General features: G+C 40.2%; 1 protein-coding gene across 1 annotated transcript; it reads left to right on the top strand.

Moving 5' to 3' along the window:
* The first annotated feature begins 3,008 nt into the window (after positions 1-3,008).
* On the top strand, positions 3,009-4,278 carry LOC130695510 (protein obstructor-E-like). The gene is made up of 4 exons (XM_057518656.1): positions 3,009-3,144; positions 3,350-3,532; positions 3,719-3,909; positions 3,976-4,278. The coding sequence occupies exons 1-4, from the start codon at positions 3,093-3,095 to the stop codon at positions 4,261-4,263; spliced, it is 714 nt and encodes a 237-aa protein (XP_057374639.1). The 5' UTR covers positions 3,009-3,092; the 3' UTR covers positions 4,264-4,278.
* Positions 4,279-20,328: the final 16,050 nt, after the last annotated feature.

Genomic DNA, 20,328 nt, shown 5'->3' with positions numbered 1-20,328 from the left:
CACTGTACGTTCGCATTTATTTGAAAATGGAAGTTAGAAGTTGTGCAAGAAAATGTAGCCGTAAATACGTTAAACTGGAATATGCCCTAATCGTTCTAAGTAGATCGCTTCAACAGGAGGCCATTAAATCCTGTTTATAATGATTAAGAGTATTGAAAAGCACCTCGATAAAAAGAGCAAACGCGATTTTTCACCATACAGTGGGTTAACCATCGTTCGTACAAAACATAAGGCAATGCCCCTTATCCTTTTTTTTTTGGTAGAACATCTTGGCAGGCAAGTCTGCGCATAAGTGTGTCATTCATCATTTCTTAGCATCTGGCACTTTGGTCGGCTCATTACGATTTAACGGCCACACGGTTGCGAGCAGCCGAGTGTCTATAAAAAAAATACGTTTCTTTCGCACATATTTTACGGTAGGTTGCGCATTGGGAAAAGATCACGTTCGACATTGGTTTCAGTTCTTGTGACGCAGGTATGGAATATAAACTTCCATTCATCGCAAAGAAAAAGAGAACTTTCGTGCGCTGTTGAAAGGTCTGACGCAAATCACGTTCAACAGAGAATGGGACGCTTGTACGCACGGTCGATAAGCAATTCTTTTAACGGCATAGCAGTTGAATCGCCTGTACGTGATTTTTCACAACGAATAATCCAGCGTGGTATGCTGTATAATCGTAAAAACGATGTCTTGAATTGATGTGGTGTCGTAATGGAATTAAAAAGTAAATCACGATTATACGCCTGCCACCACGCCTGACGTAATTATGTGGAATGTTGGTGCGCAGCCAGTCGAGACAGACACTTCCGTCCAGGCGACCACTCGGTCAAGGGTATTTGATCTTGAGGATTTCGATTTTTGGCCGGGTACGCAGACAAAAATAGATCGTGCTTATGTTGTTGAACTCTTAAGCGATTAGAGAAGGGAAGAAGGCATCGCGAGTGTTTACGTCTCGTTCAAAGGTCTTTTAACGTGGCGAGTCTGCAGTTGGCCACGCATTTATTCTTTTTTCTTCTCTTTTGCTTACCCAGTTTGATTTCGAATTTCTGTTTTTTTTTTTTGCTTGTTTTTCTCGAGTAAAACGTTCATGACGCCCTCAGGATCAGACTAGAGGGCGACATTCCGCCAATGTGAATTCGACTGGAACAGTCCTGGTAGCAAATTATCAATGAAGGACACGACCTGAACGTGGTGTGTTGATAAGTCCAGTAGAGTAAATGGAGTAAGATCAACAAAAGAATCGCATTCAGCATAAATACTATCGGCCGTGACGTGGGTATCGTTAATTTGTTGTGTCTCGCGCCGACTTTGGGGGCGGAGTGGGAGAGGAGTAGTTGGAGAAACCTTCGAAATTGATACCTCGTAACGAGTAAAATAACGACTCTTTGACTTGTATTTTATAGCAGCGGACGTAAAGACGCTCCAATTCAAAACATTGGCTGTCCAATTGCGAACTTTGATTTATTGATTTGATGTTTCTGAAGAAATCGATAAAAACCATCGATGCACGCGAAACTGATAGGTTTGTGCGCAGTCAAAGCAGCCAAATTACCGCTTTAACCGGCTTCAGCTAGACACCAATTGATTAATTAAATGTTTTGGGGCCATAAATGTGATTTACCGATCGACAAGCTCGTGTTCACAAAACGATCCGTTCTTGTCTAGACAGATCGGTCATATCATCCAAAAATCCGATTGCACTACGTGAATATTTTAGTTCTCTAAACAAGGCGTTTTTTAATTATAGGCTTCTCTTCGTATAAATAGCAGAAGATTCTATGTTTGGGCAACTTTAGCCACCTTCTTTTGTTTGTTTCTTCATATATGTCCCTTGTCGGCTATTTTTACTTTGAAGATTTGCTATTTCACGTCCGATGCACGTTGTACATTTTCGAACTTGCCTTGCAGTCTGGTTGGAGTGTATTTCAAGTTGAGATAGCATCGAAACCCAAATCCCGAATGACGCGTTTCCTCGAAAATCGACTGCTTCATAGGACACTAGGTGTCAGTCTTTTTTGTTTTGTTTTTTGTGCGTGTGCATCCCGCAGTGACGTGGCGACCAAACAAATTTTCCGACACGATAGTCGTTTCTTATACAAACCGCCAACGAGGCTAACAGTATGGCGCTTTATGCATGGCTGCACGCCCGTTTATTTATCATTCACGCATTAAATCACGCGAGTGTCACGTGCCCTGGCCACCGCACAAAACGTCAAACCGTAAAAGAAAACAAAACTTGGCCGATAAACAAGCCAGTTGGAGCTCGTTCTAAGCGCAAGCAGCGAAATATTGGGCCGCGTAGTGGAACGATACATCATTAAATCAAACTAAAATAAGTCTACTGGTTTGCTATTCGCGGGCTTTAATGCTCAAGGTTATTTTCGTCATTATTATTCTGTCAATCGGATAGTCCGACGTTTATCCTGTGGGAAATAATCTAAGGATTGCAAAAGAACAAAAAAAAAGGGACTTAGTAAAAATCTTATGACTTGCCCAGAAATCCCTTAACGTCCGAGCTCGTCGAAAATCAAAATCAAATGTGAAGATACACCCTTGCGCGATCCCTGTCTGCCAAGAATAAAATATTATTTGCGCATGCAATTTTATAAGGAATATATAAGAATTCTCTTAGGGAATATCAAAGGCCTCTACCCAACCACTTTTTTTTTAAAGAATATTTACACGTAAAAGGCGACCGAACTGGAAGAAGATTATATATATAAGCTTACACTTGATCATGCCCTCCCCATATAGGCAATAATGCTCCAGCGAGACTGAAGGATCATTTTGGCTTAATGACTAAGGCGGACGAAAATATTGAACAGTTTTCGCTGACCGTGCTTTTATAGAGTGACAGTGTTATATCGTACGTGTTTGGCAAAAAAATAATTAAAAGGAGTAAATAACAAAAAGCAAACCTTGAGCCTGTCAGGGATTTAGATGTATTTCGGCCTTGTGCAACAAAGATATCAGCAGGGAGGGGGGTGCGTAAAAGGACTGTGATGTTATTAGTTATTACTATATAAAACGGAATGAAACATCGATCAGGATAGGTCAGTTGATCACATAGCATCGGCCGAGATTCATCACCATGACATCTTCATTCATCTTAGTCGTTTTGCTCGCCGTCTTGTCTTCCATCTGTAAGTTATTTTATTTCATTTTCTAGCACGGACTATGGCATCGACGGTGCACGCGCGATAGTCGACTGAGAAGGAACAAGAAGAATTATGTGTTGTTCATGTTGTTTGTCTCCTGGTTGATTGTGTTAAATTAATGATCAGGGCGCAGGCATGTTCATATTTCATTGTTTGGTAGTCTTATTATAATTTACTTTTTTTTTTTTAGATGGAGCATCTCTTACATTAAGGGACCCGTTCGATGAAAATAGCGACGCTAGTAACAAGTGCGAAATGAGCCGGCGTCCCTATACTATGGTGGATTTAGCTAGCGGGCAATGCGACGCTTATATTAAATGTGAAGGTGGTCAGATGAGCTTCGAGCTCTGCGAGGACGGCCTTGTGTATGGAGGTTAGTCAGAAATTTGATCTCTTTTAATACAAAAATGTAAGGTTTGCCACATCATATTTCGCTTTCGAAACCCCATCCCCCAATTTTCTAACTTACATGAGGAAAAAAAAATTATGCAAGGCATTTAAAAACATGTTTTGGTCTAATTCGCTGATTTTTTTTAAATTTAAACAAACAAACAAAAAGATCTCTGTGATATGCCACAGCGAGTTAATTGTGCCGGACGTGAACGTCTGCAACCGCCAAAAGGTTCGGGCAACTGTCCGCGCCTTAACGGGCTCTATCCTCACACCGAGTTTTGCGACCAATACTACTATTGCCGTATGGGTATCCCTCTACTCATCACCTGTCCAGCTGGTCTCATCTACGACAACAAGGTATGATTACTCGCCATTTGTTTTAATTATTCGAATCTTGTACTATCCTCATGCGGTGAGTCGCAGATGGGAGTGTGTGAATTCCCCGATGAAGCTCAACGTCCAGGATGCATGCCAGAAGAAGTTTTAGGCTTCACCTGCCCGCCAATTACCAATGCAACACTGCTGACGTTCGGCGATCATTTGCGCTTCCCCAAACCAGATGATTGTCGCTATTTTTTCAAATGTCTGAAGAACGGCTATCCACGTCTGGGCGGATGCGAACACGGCAACGTCTTCAATCCTGCAAATGGGTTTTGCGATAGCCCTCAGAACGTCAGAGGTTGTGAAAAATATTACGGCGAAGAAGACTGATGGTGAATCGAATGACTGCAGAAATAAAGCAAACAAGCATTTCATCGTTACCTATACAGCTCGTCCGTAGTCATGTATGTAAATCAAGTATTTCCTCTTTTGTAGCCAGATGTTTTTAAACTAGTTGACCTCGTCGTTATATTCAAACCACATTTTTGAATTTTGAGTTGATGGTTTGACTTCAATATATCTATCATTTTTCTAATCACTTTACAAATGTCTGTGTTTTTATTTTTTTTTTTTTTAGGGGGGAGGGGTGGTATAAATCATAAGTACAACACACTGGTCGTCATTGACATATCAAAATTAAAGCGGAGGGCTCTTTGCTGACTATGAAAAAATGGAACCTAAAAGCTTGTTTTGTATAAAAAGGAAATTCGGATTTGGAAACTAGTGCCCGTTCCTAGTTATTGGCAATCAGCATAGCGCCGAAGATTTATTGCATGTGGACATGACGCTCAAGTGACCCTTGCGCCACAAGATATCGTAATTCAACAATCGCGTAAATAAAATGTATAAACTAAATTTGATTACGCAGCTGTTTTTTTTTCGTTTTACGTGTTTTCGTTCATTTCCAAACTAATAAATTCAATAGCCCAGCTTTACGTAAGTCTCCAGAAAGTTCTTTTTTTTTTAAATTAATTTATTTGTTGTTATAGTTCCTTAAATGCTTTAGTGCTGACTATCAGCTAAAACGTGGTATGCTGGGATAAACAGCTCATACAAGACTAAACAAAAAATAAAAATTTACCAAAATATAGCTGAATGAAATAATGCTCAGTTGGATCTGTCCTTTGACTGCGTGCGTGAATGAACGAAATATTTTAAGATAAAGTGGGAGGCAAAACAACTATTAATTTATTGCCAATAAAATTTTAAAATTTTCAAGCTTCGCTTAGCCTTGGGAAAGCAAAACCGGCGAACTTCTATATCTTCGCCATGTTAAATATAGAGGATACATGGGATGCGACGCACGAACGAACGACTACTGCTTCTAAGCCCAATGGATTTTCAAGCACAAGAGTCTGCTGGTTTTCACTTCCTAATATCAAACAAGTCAATCTTCATAATTTCGCGCTAGCATCGGAAATTCGGGATCTTGGCTCAATTAAAAAAAAAGGGTTTGCGCTGAGCACTTGAATGGATAGTATCCTTCCGGATCTGTGTGCGATGGAGATCGTATTGCTGTACTATATGATCACCTTTATTACATCAGCTGATAACACTTGCCTCTCTATTCAGTCTTAGTTGGATTTACTGGCACTGGCCAATATCATAGCAACACTAGACGTTTCCCGTGGTGATTGCTTACAAAACTCTTGTACTAGAACGCGATACAATTTATTATTTCAAAAAAACTTCGAAAAATGATAACATGTAATATCGTTTTATGCTACAACATACGGTGAGATTCCCTAGAGAGCTTCCCACGCAGGCGACTCTGACATTCTTTCCGGCATCAGTTTTCTCGGTCTCCAGAACTACGATGTTATGTGTTACATGACAACATGGCCATAGTCCACGAATTGGATTTCACCTGCTTAAAGCGACCGACACTAGAGAGTGTACTGGCCGTCCACAGCTTATGGGGCCAGTAACTAGAGAAAACTGAACCTACACCCTGCTGCTCGGCGAACTGCTCTCCTAGCTTTCCGAAACGCCTCTCTTAGACAACCGGCCATGAGAAGGCCCAGTTGTTTATCGTGATATTATTATTACGTAAACTTGTGCCTTAGCGCCAGTAGGGCTACAATCGTCCATGGCCGCAATCCAATGTAAAAATAAACATTTTATAAACAGAGAAGTATTCTGGTGGTGTTTATCAGCTGCATAGATTGTGTTGCATTGGTGTCAATACAAAACTGTCTTTGAACAGAGCGGTGCACGATACATGAATAATAAAGCAGCGTCATTGGAAATGTGAAACGGCAATCTTTAGCCGAGACACAGCCCTATAGGCGACCTGGCTGTTACGGATATTACGCTGTGCCATAGAACGACGAAGTTCACATTTCAAGTTGCTCCAGATAAACAACTTAGAACAAAATTCTAACTTTTTAACACAAAGTGTTGGCAAGCCAAAGTTTATCTATTTTTAAATATAATGCACTTTAAAGTTGGCTGTGAGTTTTCATTCATTTTAAACTATGAAAACAGGTATTTAATGATAGGAAATAAAGTAAGCCGTTGGAAAACTTAGAGAAGATGGATAGATCGATTGATCCGGGGGCGTCACTCCGTCGCTCGTTATGCCACTAGATAGGAAAACGGACGCTTGAAACTGACCTTCAGGATGTGTAATTTTGCCCGAGGATCGGGAATAGATCAAAAGTAGAAACTAAATCACTTAATCGCCGACAGCAATGATGCATTGCCGTTCATTTTACCAGTAATGTGGCTCTGCGTACTCGTACTGGCTTCCCTGCCGACGGCGCGACGTCTGTCAAAAAGAAAAAAAAATGCAACTGGAATCAGACATTCATTTGAACCGGGCAGCATAGAAAGAAGGAAACGATACGCTCGACATCCGTCGGAGGTGCCCTATAAAGAGAGGCCGGCTAGTGACCTTTTTGCCTTGTATGATTCTTCCGCCCTTATCTGGTCACGCGAGGCTTTTTTATTGTTCGAATAAGAGACCAATAAAAAAGTCTCAAGCGTCTCGACTCAACGTTTCAACCATGTCTCGAGTGCTTTATACAATGTGAACGTGAGTCTGTTCCATATTGCTTCCGTTCACTGTACAGTACACGACTATATGTTTTCATTGCACTCGTCAAGATCTCTCCTGTCTGGCACAGTTTGGAGATTGTCTGTATATTCCGAAAGTACATATGATATTAGCCTGTCTGGTGTAGGTGGACACGCCTATCATATGGACTATAAGCTAAAGGTAAAAAAAAAAAAAAAAAAAAAAAAAGAAAAGTTATTGCAATGGGCAACGTTCACATTCGTTAAAACCCAATGAAATAACTCGATGATAATAACCCCAGTAACTTGCGTAAACAAATTAGGAAAAAAAAATGAAGTGATCGGGTGATGCGAAAAGCTAAATACTGATCGTTTATAATCACAACACTTTGGTGGTCTGCAATAGTTGCATGGTCTAAATAGATCTCGTTCAAACCCGAGACGTCGAGCTATAATATGTTCTATAGCTTTATGTACGCAGCAGATTAATATAATAATAGAATCATTTGTAACTAAATACTTGCATATTAATCGGATATTCGGTTTCATGCAGGTCAAAGTACAGAACTGGTCGTCTTTTATTTCACGTGACAAATTCAGTTTCCTTATTTTATTAAGAAAATGTCTAGACTTTACTGAACAGCCAATTTTCTCCCTGTTATTTGCATGTTACAAGGAGAAAAGAATTTATTCAAGCAAAATACATTTGCTTAAAGCGAATTTGGGAATGACGTTTTCTCATAACCGATCACAACAGGATTCCCAATCGTAGAGAAGAATTGGTTGGTGGTGCAACAAAAAACTGACGACGAGAAAGCAGCTCAATTTCAACCGTTAAAATAATTAGGGTTCCATTGATTGTCGAGAAATGCAAACGATGTCGGCAAACTCCTTTTGGGAATATCAATATAAATTTAGCATAAGAAAGTTTGATCAGAAATATGTTGCAGTTGTTGCAATATGTATTGATCAATCCGCAGTCTGAGGTTTGCGTAATTTTTGATCGCGTTTAACCTTCTCACATTCTATACGGTGTTTAGTATTTCTTTCTTTTTTTTAATGAAATACTACGCTGTCATTTTGCCTGTACTTTGCCTTTCTCGAAAATATCCATACAACCGGAGACGTCTTTGTTTTAACTGAACTTGTCCAATCCATTAAGTGTGTACGTAATTTTATCCTGTTTGACATTGACGGGAATTCCTTTGTATATTTAGAAGGACGCCTGACAGAGTGGGGCAAGTGTCTCTATAAATGAAATAGCCTGCAGACGTGTCGGCGTCGCAAGAATGTCATGGAAACAATAAGGGGATATAGCCATTATTTTTGTGAACGCCATTGCAAATTAAGCAAACTTAGCAAAATTTTGTTTCGAAATGAGAAATCATTATTATGACAGTGCATTAGTTTATTGTCAATATTACAGTAAAAAAAGAACAAGCTCAAAGGTCTGAAGATGCCAAAATGGGGTTGATGCAACGCAAACGGTAATAGAAAACTAAGTCAAATGGCCAAATGCGCATCAGTATATACATGTACGTAAGCATGAGCGTGAAAGCACGAGTAGCAAAAAAAAGCAAAACGACTGGAAAGTGCAGACTTTGGTCACTCGTCGGGTGCTACGACCCTGTGGGTTGACCAGAAAGAACTGATCGAAACCTCCCTCTGCCTCCCCTCTATCACTCCCCTTTGGTTTCTTTCGCTCACGTAAGCGAGTTCAGACTTGAAAAAAAACGGCGGGAGGAACCGAGTCTAGACACGATGGCGGGCCAACGAGTAGAAAAGAGACAATCTACACACATACCCCGATCTGTTGTCCGTCGTGAGGTCGTTCGGCGTCCCAACCGATTTTCAAAACTTTCCCGTGTGCTAGTCGGTTTGTTTTGATAAGCTGCGTTCCATTTACCTCAACGACGACATCCTTTCGTGATGAAGTAATGTGCCAATGCATCAAAAGTGGACCGGAAGAAAAAGCGAATAATCGTTTATTGAATGAATGGAAGTTGGTGTCTGTGAACGGCAAGGGTGTTGTTTAGATGGTCGGTTGAATTTGCATATTGTAGCGAATAGTAAATATATTGTTATCTTTAGTCTGTTGCACAGTTCAGTAGCACTCTTTCAGGGGATTAGTGGGTGACTAGGAATGAATAATCTATACAGATTTAGTGTACTACGCAATACTGCAATCAAGAGCTAAAGCTACAGCAAATGAGCTTTTTCAGACACAATGATCTCATGAAAACGAAGCGTAAGCCGACCCCACTCACCTTCATTCCTCTCCACTGATTGATATATCTTTCTTATTATTGCTGACGTATTAAAATGATATTTCCCAAAAACTTTTCATGCATGGAACGTCTAATACAATTCAATCGTAGACGACTAAGCGGTTCATGTTTTGAAATCAAATAAATACACACTTCACAAAACCCTGGCAAAAAGAATATACACCTACGCCACGTCTCGTAGGATATATATATTTAAAAAAATGAAAGACCTAATGGAATTATAGCGACAGTTGCAAGCGTTCCATTAAAACCTTTCATCGTCTCAGTGGGGCCACACCAGCCGTACCGGATGACCGTGACGAATATTACTGGCAAGCGACGGGCTATCAGCACACACACCGTGAACGAATAAAAATGAACTAAGATGGCATTGACGTTGCGCTGTATCGTATATAACTTAATAGATTTTTTTTTTTTTTTTTTTCAAAAAGCCATGTTACATAACAGAGTCAAGAGAACGAGGCAACGTAGACTAGGAATCATTTTTTCTTCTTTCAGTTTCGAACACCCCCATTTGAATGTTATTTATACTAGATGTTCTACTGTCTCAAGTATATGGGGGAACTTGATAAAACGTACGTCACTAGGGATCTACATGACATAGAGTGTACGTATATATAAATATTAATGTGAAGCGTATTGCGTGTGGCTATCCGTTTTTCCGAGAATGTAAGCAATTGCGACAGAAACAGACAGCGATTAGGCAATCCTATATAACAGACTTTAGAGTATTTTACCGGAAAGACAAGGAGGTCGGCGAGGTCGTCGACTGCTCGCATATCATCAACGAAACACGACCGAGCTGAATTTTTTTTCCTCTCCCAACTTTTACTTACTTGAGTCGCTCATTAAGAAAAATGCTTTAAAACTTGCTCATACTCTTCCGATACCATTCCTGCCTTGCTTGTAACAGATCGATTTGGCAACCGGTCACAGAGCTCAACGTTTGCATACTTTATCTTATCTTTTAAAAGAAAAATCTAAAATAACATGCGGGCAGATAGAAAGCAATATCAATAAATTACTTCGTGTCATTCAAGTGTCTATTAAGCTTTTTAAACGATAGAATTATTATATATTTTCTTTTATTTATATCATTTGCTAAAACTGGGGTTGCCCGGAAATGGGAAGCTCGATGGCGGGCCAACGTGGCATATGTTTAATGTGCATGTAATAAATGTGTCGATGCATTTCCGTGACGTAGCGAATCGCACCATGAAATGCCCGCTAAACTTGGCAAGAGAAGCACGAGTGCCATTGGTGCCACGAAAGGGCATCAAGAAGACACGTGTGTCGTCCCGCCCCATTATATTTTCACTTTTTTGACCGAATTCGTTAAAACTCTTTGCCATTTCTTTTGTTTTTGTACAAAACAAATTGTCTGAGCTTCGGGCCAAAATAACTTTAAATCAAAACTGAAAAGTTAATTGTTTTTTTGTACAAAAAAAAAGGTAAACGGGACAAGACCCTCTTCAATCCGATTCATGTATCCCTTAAACTATTTTTAACTTTCGGTTGGGGTTACTTGAAGGTTGTAAGGCGTACAGAAGTCGCTTTAGAGTTATATCCCGTACCGAAATATAGCCGCTGTGTACTAAAAATCAGCAGTTTGTCGTTTGAAGTAGTATAGCTCGAAAATGGGTTAACCTTGAGTTCACATTCGATATCATTCATGCATTCTGCCAAAAGGCTCGGGTTCTGCTACGGTGCTACCACACAAGATGCGGAGTGTGTTGTGAATTAGACCGCCCAACTGCGTAGAAAAGTATCAACGATTAGATTTCTTTCCTTTTTTCTGGTGTCAAAGCGTTGGCGATGTCAGTTAATGCTTGATTAGGAACGAAAATACGGTCGTCCCTAATGGGTAGAACGAAACGAACTTTCACTGACTAGAGTCAAATATCCGCATTGCGCTTCTAAGTGACTTAGAAGCAACAGTGGTGTAGGGCCGATTTAGTCAAATCATTTGACGTGACCAATAGACTTGACATCGACCCTATCCACCAAATGCAGCCGTCACGTAGACTAGTTGTGTCAGACGACCATAGCTAGCGCAACATTTCGAGACGACAGTCCGTCCATGTAGCGGCGAAAACTGTGGGATTTTTCGATTCATAGGTCGATAGGCGCATTGACGTCAGTGACCTTTCCTATTTGTTGACGATGAACTACGCGGCATAGGGCAAAAAATGGATCGACGCGTAGCACATTTTTTTTTTTTATTCTATTTTGTTGACTTGTTTTGGAACACAGACACGTTACACAAACAAAGCAATACGTGCGCATCATTTTTTGTTTGCCAAGGAAAAGGCTTTAGACGGTTCATTTTAAGGGGCGAGCCCGCTTCGACTGAATACTCAATGTGCATATGACGAAATAACCTCGTGCGTCCGTGGACCGGCTGAACGTCTAACGGCTGTCAGGGTATCAAATGCGGGTAGTAAAAAAAAAGAGAAGGCACTCCAGCTCTAAGCCATAGAGTCACGTATGCATATCCGGCGAGTGAAACCTGACGCGATCGGCGGATATATCGCCTGTTGCGACGGACCTGCTTGTTGCTTCATCGGCTAGACGACTCGTTAGTACACAAACGATAACATAGAAACGTCGACAAGCGTGCAGAATAACAATAATAATAACAATAACAACAATTCAAAGATTTGTAGCCACGAGATTAATTGGCAATCAACGCCACGACGTGAACGGATGAAGTCATTGTTTTGAGCAAGACATGAATTCAAAAAGAGAGTCATATGAATTCGATGTACGAGGCAATTTCATCTCCCAAAACATTCCTTGTGTTTAAATGCTGGTCTACTGCTCCGTGCTGTCATCATGCTAATTGCAATACTATTCCTTTGTAGTCAACTTACAAAAAAAAAAAAAAAAACACTGAAAAGCTTTGCTATCGAATTTGAAAAACAATAAAATTAATTGTGTCTGGAATTCGCCTTTCACGACAAACTTCGTGGTTACGAAGTACATTGGAAAAGTGGAATTCGGTACAGCCAAACGAAGAAAACCCAAAGTTTTGATTTTGCGAGGGGACTCTTTTGAAAATTTGACACTTAACGATAGTCGACATGCTTCTATATAGGATGCCTACGTGCGTGCCGGACAAGTATAATGGCAACGGCATAAACCCAATTTCCGTCACGGCCATTTTCTCGGTTGAAAAAAAAAAAAAAAGAAAGAAAAGAAAATCATTGCGTTCCATTGAAAGTTAGCCAACCGGGAGGTCCCGCATTACAGAATTGCGGCTTCCGTTTAACCTCGTATCGTGTCCCGAGCGTCGTGCCCATTATTTTAAACTTATAGTCGGAGACAGCTACGAAGCCAAATGGGAAACAAAAAAAAAAGAAAAATTGTGTTGCTTCATCCCTCCCGGACAATTGCACCACACATGCTTTTTGTTTGTTTCTTCAAATATTTTTGCTATTATTATTATTATTTGTTCAAAACAGTTCTTCTTGTGTTGACTTTCGATACAGGTTGTACAAGGTTTTTCGCTATAAAAGAAAGTCTTTTCACGTTAAGCTGTTTTATTCTTCCCATTCAATTGAATAAGATAACCGTCTGGCTTGATGTTTCACTTCCAAGAAAATAGTTTCTATTTAAATCACACAGAAAACAAACATAAACGTTATCGTGACGTGTGAATAATTCATGCTATACTTTTTATCTTTACGTTTGTTTATTATCAGTGCGCCCGTAATCCACAACTCCGCCTCGCCTTTGGGTTTTTTTAAGGGGGGAGATGGGCCGTTCTGAAGAAAAGACGAGGTTGATTGTTTCGGTTTTTTTCGCAGAACTGTTGTGTTATTTTGCCTTGTGTCTCTGGAATTCTTAAGGCATTAAAAAAAAATAATAATAATCGTTGGTGATTTTTTATTGATACAACAATAACATAAATCAGTTGGCTTTTATTAAAGATAAATAGCTGACGAAAATCAAAGCACATGTGTTTTGCTCGTTGCTACCCATTAGATCCGTCGGAGAATCAAATGACTCAGCATTTTTCAACGACCTACTTGCCAATGACGAAGTCTTATGCGTAGCACAGTCTAGAGTGAAAGACGTCAAGATTTTTCGATGCCGTCAATACGGGCGAGTACGTGAGCTCTGATAAAGCGGAAGAAAAACAAAGGTAATCGGCACCGTTTCTCATCAGTCTATAGGATAAAGTGACGTCAAAAACATGCACTTCTATTTGAAACTATCTGATCAGGACCGAGACATTGTGTGAGGAACGTGCGTCATCTTTTCATACGCCTAAACAACGACGGCATTGTTGATTAAGGGCTTGACGGATGTGAGTTAACGGACCGTCGTTCAATTCAAATGGCCGATCAAAAGCTACGTACTGGATCGTATTATATTTGGAACTTGAATAAGACATAAAGTTTTCAATTTAAAAAAATCGCTCCACCCGTAATTGAGAACCGATTCATTTTGAAAACAATTAGGTTAAACGTAACGCATTGGGGAGCCGTAAATAGTACAGTTTGCTACCGTCTAACAAAATTGAAATGGAAATTTTGTTGCCTGTAGGTTATGTCTGGATAGGTCTTAGTCACATTTCCATTGAAAGGCTGTCGCGCGCGAGATTATAATATTATCACGATACGTTCCAAGAATTTCGTCTGCTGTATATTGTACCGGAACGTGATCGATGACTTTAGCTTTGCATTGAGTTCCTTCACAAGAACTTTCACGTCCCGCACGTGATTCTAGCCATTAAACGCGATGCACGTAAATACTTACAAATTGCAGTCTCCCAAGTTGGAATTAATCTTGGCCAGTAATTTAAGAAAAAAATTGCAGCCTTTTGAGTGGTCGTCCACATGCTGGATATATTTAATTATTGGCGCGGAAGTCTGTGATTAACACGAGTGCCATCAGCTTGGGTACGTACCAAACAAGGGAAGCCGTCAAATGGGTTCTCGTAAAATGTTAGACACAATGCACACACAAACACAATGTCTGAATGGATGTTCACATTATAACCCCGAAAGCCTTTTCGCAAGGTACACGAAAGCAATCTGGACTCGATGAACTTTTCACAAACCATAAGACGCATGGATCACATTATGCATGATCCTTGAGAAAAAAACAGTAAGAGGCTCAGAAAGCAGGCTTATAGCGGACGTTTGAAAATAACAACGACATTATTCTAAAAAAAAAACAACACGAACTAAAAAGAACAACAACAACAAAAAAAAGTCGTAAAAAACGGGAGGTTTTTCACAGATGTGCGGTGAAATGCTGTACTGGTCTTCCTCGTTGTAGATTCATGAATCTTGATGCGAGCAGGCTTTATACCCCTATAGCCAATTGCTGATGCTGTCACGCTGTTTAAGTCTGTGTAAGCTCGTTTTAGGCTGCTGGTCGTTTTCGCTAGAACGGTTTGCCTTTAGATATTATATCCTTATACTCGGTAGTAGCGACCAAGCCGTTAACGATAATCTTTTTGATTCTAAATGGCGACGTACCCAACGGCCTGGCCAAGTACTATAAAACAAACAAAAGCGGGCAAAAGCAACCAAAAACAAAACGAAACAAAAAAAGAACTAAAAATATGTTTTTTATTATCCATCACCTGTAGACAAAAGGCGCTTACAATTTAATGCCTTTGAAACTACCAGTCTTTAGTTCGCGTACCCAATAAACTAACGTTCAACATGCGACGTTGAAACGTCTTGTTATCACCCTTCTTTCCTTTCAGCTTATAGGCTGTTCTCAAACTTCCTTTAGCCTTTTTTACTCGTAACACCTAAGCGCATTATTGACTTGCGAACAGCTGATCGAACGATGAAGTCAATGGGGGTAAGCTTTCTTTTCTTTTTTAAATGTTCGATTTAAACAGAACACACACAAAAAAAAAACGTGTTTGTCTTTGTTGGTTCTTGTACATTGTCCTGTTGTTGCATGTCACAACCCATAACTTGTATCAGTTTACATGATGAAACCGAAATTTCAACGAAAGAAACTTCCAGGAAACGAACTCCCAGCTTGAAAAATAAGGCCTTCAGACTATCAGCAACGAGCTGCAAGTCGAGCCTCTTGTATTTGAGTGCATAGCATCAGTCTACGGTTCACAGTCCATAGGCTATAAAAGAAGGGCGATGTCAGCCTGAAGGCAAGAGTGTGTAGCAACACGATTCCTCACTGTCTTTCAACTGTTAAGTCATTGTAGCCAATCGATATGTAGCTCTCAAATCAAGATTGTGTTTTATATTGTTTGACTGTTCGTCTTTTGGTGTTACCAAAGCAATCCAACCAAGCGTCAGGACGCCCACGCAGCATCATCACAAAAAGCCAGAACGAAATGGTTGTAGTTTAAAACAATTGACTTGCATCATGCTTCCTGCTATGGTTGTTACTCAACACCCGATGTGTACCCCACGAATCGCTTTCAAATTTAGAAAAAATAAAACAAGAGAGCCGCATCGAACAAACTGTATATCTAGTTCACTGTGACGGGGGTTTGTGTTATCGCCTCCGCAATGGTCACACTAACCTTAGAACTGTATCGCTTTCCCACCCGAAACCAGTTTCCTTTGCTTTGGAACAAATACAAAAAAAAAAGCTCTGTATAGATCGTCTTCTATTTTTATCCAACATTTTTTTAAAGCAGAATAAGCAAGACGAAACGCTTGTTAGGAGGGAAATGTGCGTAAAGAAGATTATTATATACCCCCCGTCTCCGAAAGAGTATATAGACGCCGAAGAGTCTAAGATAATATTACTATCCGGAGGGCGGGAAAAGAAAAAGATACGTGCATGAATGAATATTAACAGTGATACTAAAAAAAAAGGGGGGGGGGGGCACTGAAATGGCTTATGAAAGTCAAGAAACAAAAAGAAAAAAGAGTGAAAGTCGTATCTTTTGGCCAACGTATTCGGTGTGATTACTAATGCAAATGTCTTTAGAGCTTGCAGCGAAAGTCTGCTTGCCTTGATAACCAACATATTCGTTTGCTATATAGAAGTCCGCAACGACCTGTATTGTTGGGGCGAATAACACATCATGAAAGTTTCATCGGATTGAAAGCTATCCGGGAGAGCGTGCATCGTTCATTTTTCATTCAAGTTTTTGGCGAAGGTGTAGGCTAATCCTTAAGAGCGCCTTAGGCATCAACCCCCGCAGGCATGCGAAGCTAAACGAATCCCTGACTCCAGTTAAACATTAAATCGGACAGGCATTTAAATATGAATTCGATTTAAAAGGATAAAACATGGTTAAGGTGTGCACGTTTTTCTTCTGGGTCCCTTTCAAGAAACAGATGTCTTGGTTGATGTTGTTTCTGAGGACGCATTTCAACTATGAGACCGGTTTTTTCATTGCGATTTGAATACCACCTTTAACATTTATTTACGTCGAAATTGCAATGAATTCTTCTTCCAATTTATGCATGGTGACATGGCCAGCTGATAGACCCACACATCACAGTTTGTGCTATTGGTCCGATTCGCCTGGCTAAACTAATTGGATTTGAATGTGCTTGAACGCCGTATCGGATGATTAGGTTCACAAATTTATACCGCATCTGTCTGTCGCCAACTGCACTTGCAGTTAGAACCGGATAAAAAAAAAACGAAGAGAAATCGCTCGTATGAGTCACGCATTCACCTTCTCGCGGAAGCCATTCATTTTCAGGTCTGCCTCTCTATAGGATTTGGAAGTCTGAACGCGCAATTAGATCACCTTTGTCTACGCAATCGGCTGCTAACAGATAATAAACGAACGTTTGCGGCTTTGGCAATAAAACTGTACGCGATGCCATACTTGTGGAATACCTACAGATGACCGGCAGCGACGTGAGCTGCACTGATTGACTACACCCAGCATTTGACTTCCCTATCTGGGCAAGCAGCAGGTGATGCAATTGCCTACGTGACTTGATCCTCCATTTCTCTCTTCTTTTTTTTTCAAACTTCTTGATCCAAAGTTTGCTTCTTCTTTCGTTTTAGTTTTCGTGCCCTACTCATTGATTCATTCATTCTGAACTTGTCTACTGAAACCAAAGGAAATCTGAAGGAAGATTTTGCATAAAATACGGGAGGCTTTGGGAAATCCAAGCTGCAAAAGGATGTTGACAGCAAGAAGTGAAATTCATTCATACCAATAGGTAAGACTAAGCTAACAGCGAAGGTATTCTCGTCGTCTAAGTCTGTGTTAGCATTATACGACAAAATTAGGCAAGCTATTGTCACCATGCATAATTGCGGTGACTGTCTACGCCGAAGTCACACGCAGAAATCTTTCAATTGCATTCTCGAGATAAAAACTTATCTCTTAGACAAGTTTAGTTAGTCTGTCACAGAACCCGGCGAGCTCAAAATTAGACTGGCATTGACGTCAAATGTCGACAACGATATTGCGTGATGCAGATTATTTCCCGTACGGAATGTAACAAAGGCAATCAGCATAAGTTGAATTGTTTGACTTGATTTCTTCGTTTACCGGAACGTGAGAATAGTTAAAAATGCCGCTAGAATGATATGTAGTAGGATTCAAATGCACACAGCCAATGTGAACAGGTTGTTTTTCTTCGTTATAGAACGTTTTTACAATACTAGGAAATTAGCATTGTTTCCTTGAAAATATTAGGGATTGTACTACCTTGTAAAGTTTGGCTGATTTCAGTTTTGGGTTTTTTTTTCTCTAATTCGATTTCAATTTTGAACTGATACATTGACCATGTGGGCTGATAAGTGACCATTCCATTCTGAATTTTTAGCTGTTTTTTAAGGCTCGGCTGTCAGTGATTATCCCAGCACATTTACGTTTATCTTGTTTGTTTGTTTTTTTATTTTGATTTGGGTTTTTTTTTTTTCACGAGCGGCAATAAGAAGTTTGCACTCTGCCGTTATCAAGGGCATGTTCTCAAGGCTAGCTGCATTTGATTAGCATTTTTATGGGTTCCTGCATTAAAGAGATGACATTTATTGTGCGAGCCCCAAGTTACTCGTCTTCTGCCCGTATCCAGCCTAAACTGTCTGATTCGGACTGTCGTCGCCAAGTGAATTTACGTCAACAAAAGAGCATCGAGCCGGTAAAGTGTAGTATGTCATCGCATAGCCAAGATGTTTTATCACTGTCTATAACGCATTCAAGAAGCCACGGATTCTTTAATGGAAAGCATAAAGCAACGTTCGGAAGCACATAGATCTAAGCCGACCGAATCAAAAACGTAACGATGCTGTATGTGTGGATAACGGTGTGTACTCTGTCGATGCAGTCTATTGCGGCCTGCAGGTGAAATCCCCCGACAGCGTCATACACAACTAGAATGTGTGGGTAAAGGAAAGTTATATTATGGCAGGACTACAAGCCGGTCTAATAATTCCGGGAAAACGACGTAGATACAAATGCAGCAAGGTATTCCCGCGAACTCGTTCTCGATTCCGATGATTCTGCAACCAAACTTGTTCAAAAAAAAAAAAATTAACATAGACGGTTTCGTCATCGTGTTTTTAATGACTGGTTAGATCCAGCTCTTTATCGATTTATTTGGTGTCTTAGAAAATGATTAAAACAAAAATAAACGAGTGAATGATTAGTGGAGAGCAAGCGGATCAATCCGGTTCTTACTTTAATGCCGTTACGTTGTGTAACGTCATTTTTGATTGAGTATTTTTGCTAGAAACGCAACTCTAATTGAGTAGTGGTTCAAGAATAGAACAAGACAAGCCTAGCCTTTTGAATCAATGTAAAAAAAATTTCATTTTTTTTCCATTACTACCGTTATCATGTCTACGACTCGAGCCAATGGCTCATAATGCCGAAAAGTACCAAAAATAGGAACAGGCCGGGGGTACGGCTAATAAGAGACTTGTGCTGACGCAACTGATGCATATCCTACCGATCATTTTTATTTTATTTTTTATTTATTTATTTTTTTTTTTCTAGCAGCTGGTTTTTCCCAACAACAGTGCTGAGATCCCATCCTACGCTGGCGGCAGACTCCTCCCTTTTTTACATTTTTCTTTTTTCTTATTTTTTTAATTTATAAATACATGTACTGGATATACTTTTTTTTTTTTTTTTTTTTTTCCAAGCATTCTTTATTTATTTATTTTTTTTTTTTTTTTTCCGTTTTTCAATAGTCTACCTTTGACTACTGTGCTTGCTTTCTTTTCGCTTTGATGGGCTTTTTTTTCTTTTATTTACCCGATTGATATTTGACTTCGGAGAAACGATATAAAGTGAAAACGTATCAATGGCCAGCCTTGTTTCGTTCGTTCATTTTCATTCGGCAGCTCCAAGAATTGGAATGTTTCTTTTCTTCTTTTTGCCCCAGTCGTTTTTTTTAATTTTTCGTTTTCTTGTACAATAATTTCTATATAAAAAAAAAAAATCCTGTTCCTTTTTGTTCCTGTTTATTTTTCACCGGTTCGTATTCCACCATCCACTCATGCGAGCCAAAGGTCTGGGACGCGAGAGAATCTTTTAGCGCTCTACCACACACGCCAATAGGACAATATGCGAGCATATATACGTGTGTGCATACCAGACACACGCACGCACATCAGACACGTTCACCATCGCACACACCCACACAACCCACCGACCAAACAGAAACCAACCTCCTCACAGAGTAAGTTGATGAATTTTAGGCAAAGAGTCTCTTCTCTCTGTCTTTTTTTGGTCCCCTCTTCTCTCTCTCTCCCTTTGTCTCGTCTCTTTTCTTCTTCTCCGTCTGTCTGTCCTTCTTCTTTTTTTTTTTTATTTTTTCATTCTCTGTCTGACTTTTCTTCAGCTCCCTTTCTCTCTTTCTTCCTCCTTCGTTCCTATGTGTTTTTATTTTATTTTATTTTATTTTTTTTTTTGGCTTGGTCTCTCGGCCATCCCGGACCACCTCAAGACTTTGCACCGGCCAGAGCGTACCGCCTTCAGTCCGTCCTTCCGCCTCCGCTCGAGCGCACGTCGTGTCTCTCTCCCCATTCTCTGCCTCGCCTCCCTCCTCCCTCCTCCACCACCCACCCTGTCGTACCATCGCTTCAGTCTCAGCAGTCTCTATCGTCGGGTTTTAGCTATCGTTCGCCACTCTCGCTCCGACTCCCGCCGTTTCCGCGGCTCGTC

Source organism: Daphnia carinata, chromosome 7 (assembly GCF_022539665.2).
Source record: "Daphnia carinata strain CSIRO-1 chromosome 7, CSIRO_AGI_Dcar_HiC_V3, whole genome shotgun sequence".
Taxonomy (NCBI): Eukaryota; Metazoa; Arthropoda; class Branchiopoda; order Diplostraca; family Daphniidae; genus Daphnia; species Daphnia carinata.
The sequence above is the reverse complement of the archived record's forward strand: the minus strand, read 5'-3'. Positions and strand labels throughout refer to the sequence as shown.

Bases quoted from the DNA above. Each gene is read 5' to 3' on its own strand.
- LOC130695510 (XM_057518656.1), top strand. From the start codon at position 3,093: ATGACATCTTCATTCATCTTAGTCGTTTTGCTCGCCGTCTTGTCTTCC. The intron at 3,145-3,349 runs GTAAGTTATTTT...TTTTTTTTTTAG, and splicing joins CGCCGTCTTGTCTTCCATCT to ATGGAGCATCTCTTACATTA. The intron at 3,910-3,975 runs GTATGATTACTC...GGTGAGTCGCAG, and splicing joins GTCTCATCTACGACAACAAG to ATGGGAGTGTGTGAATTCCC.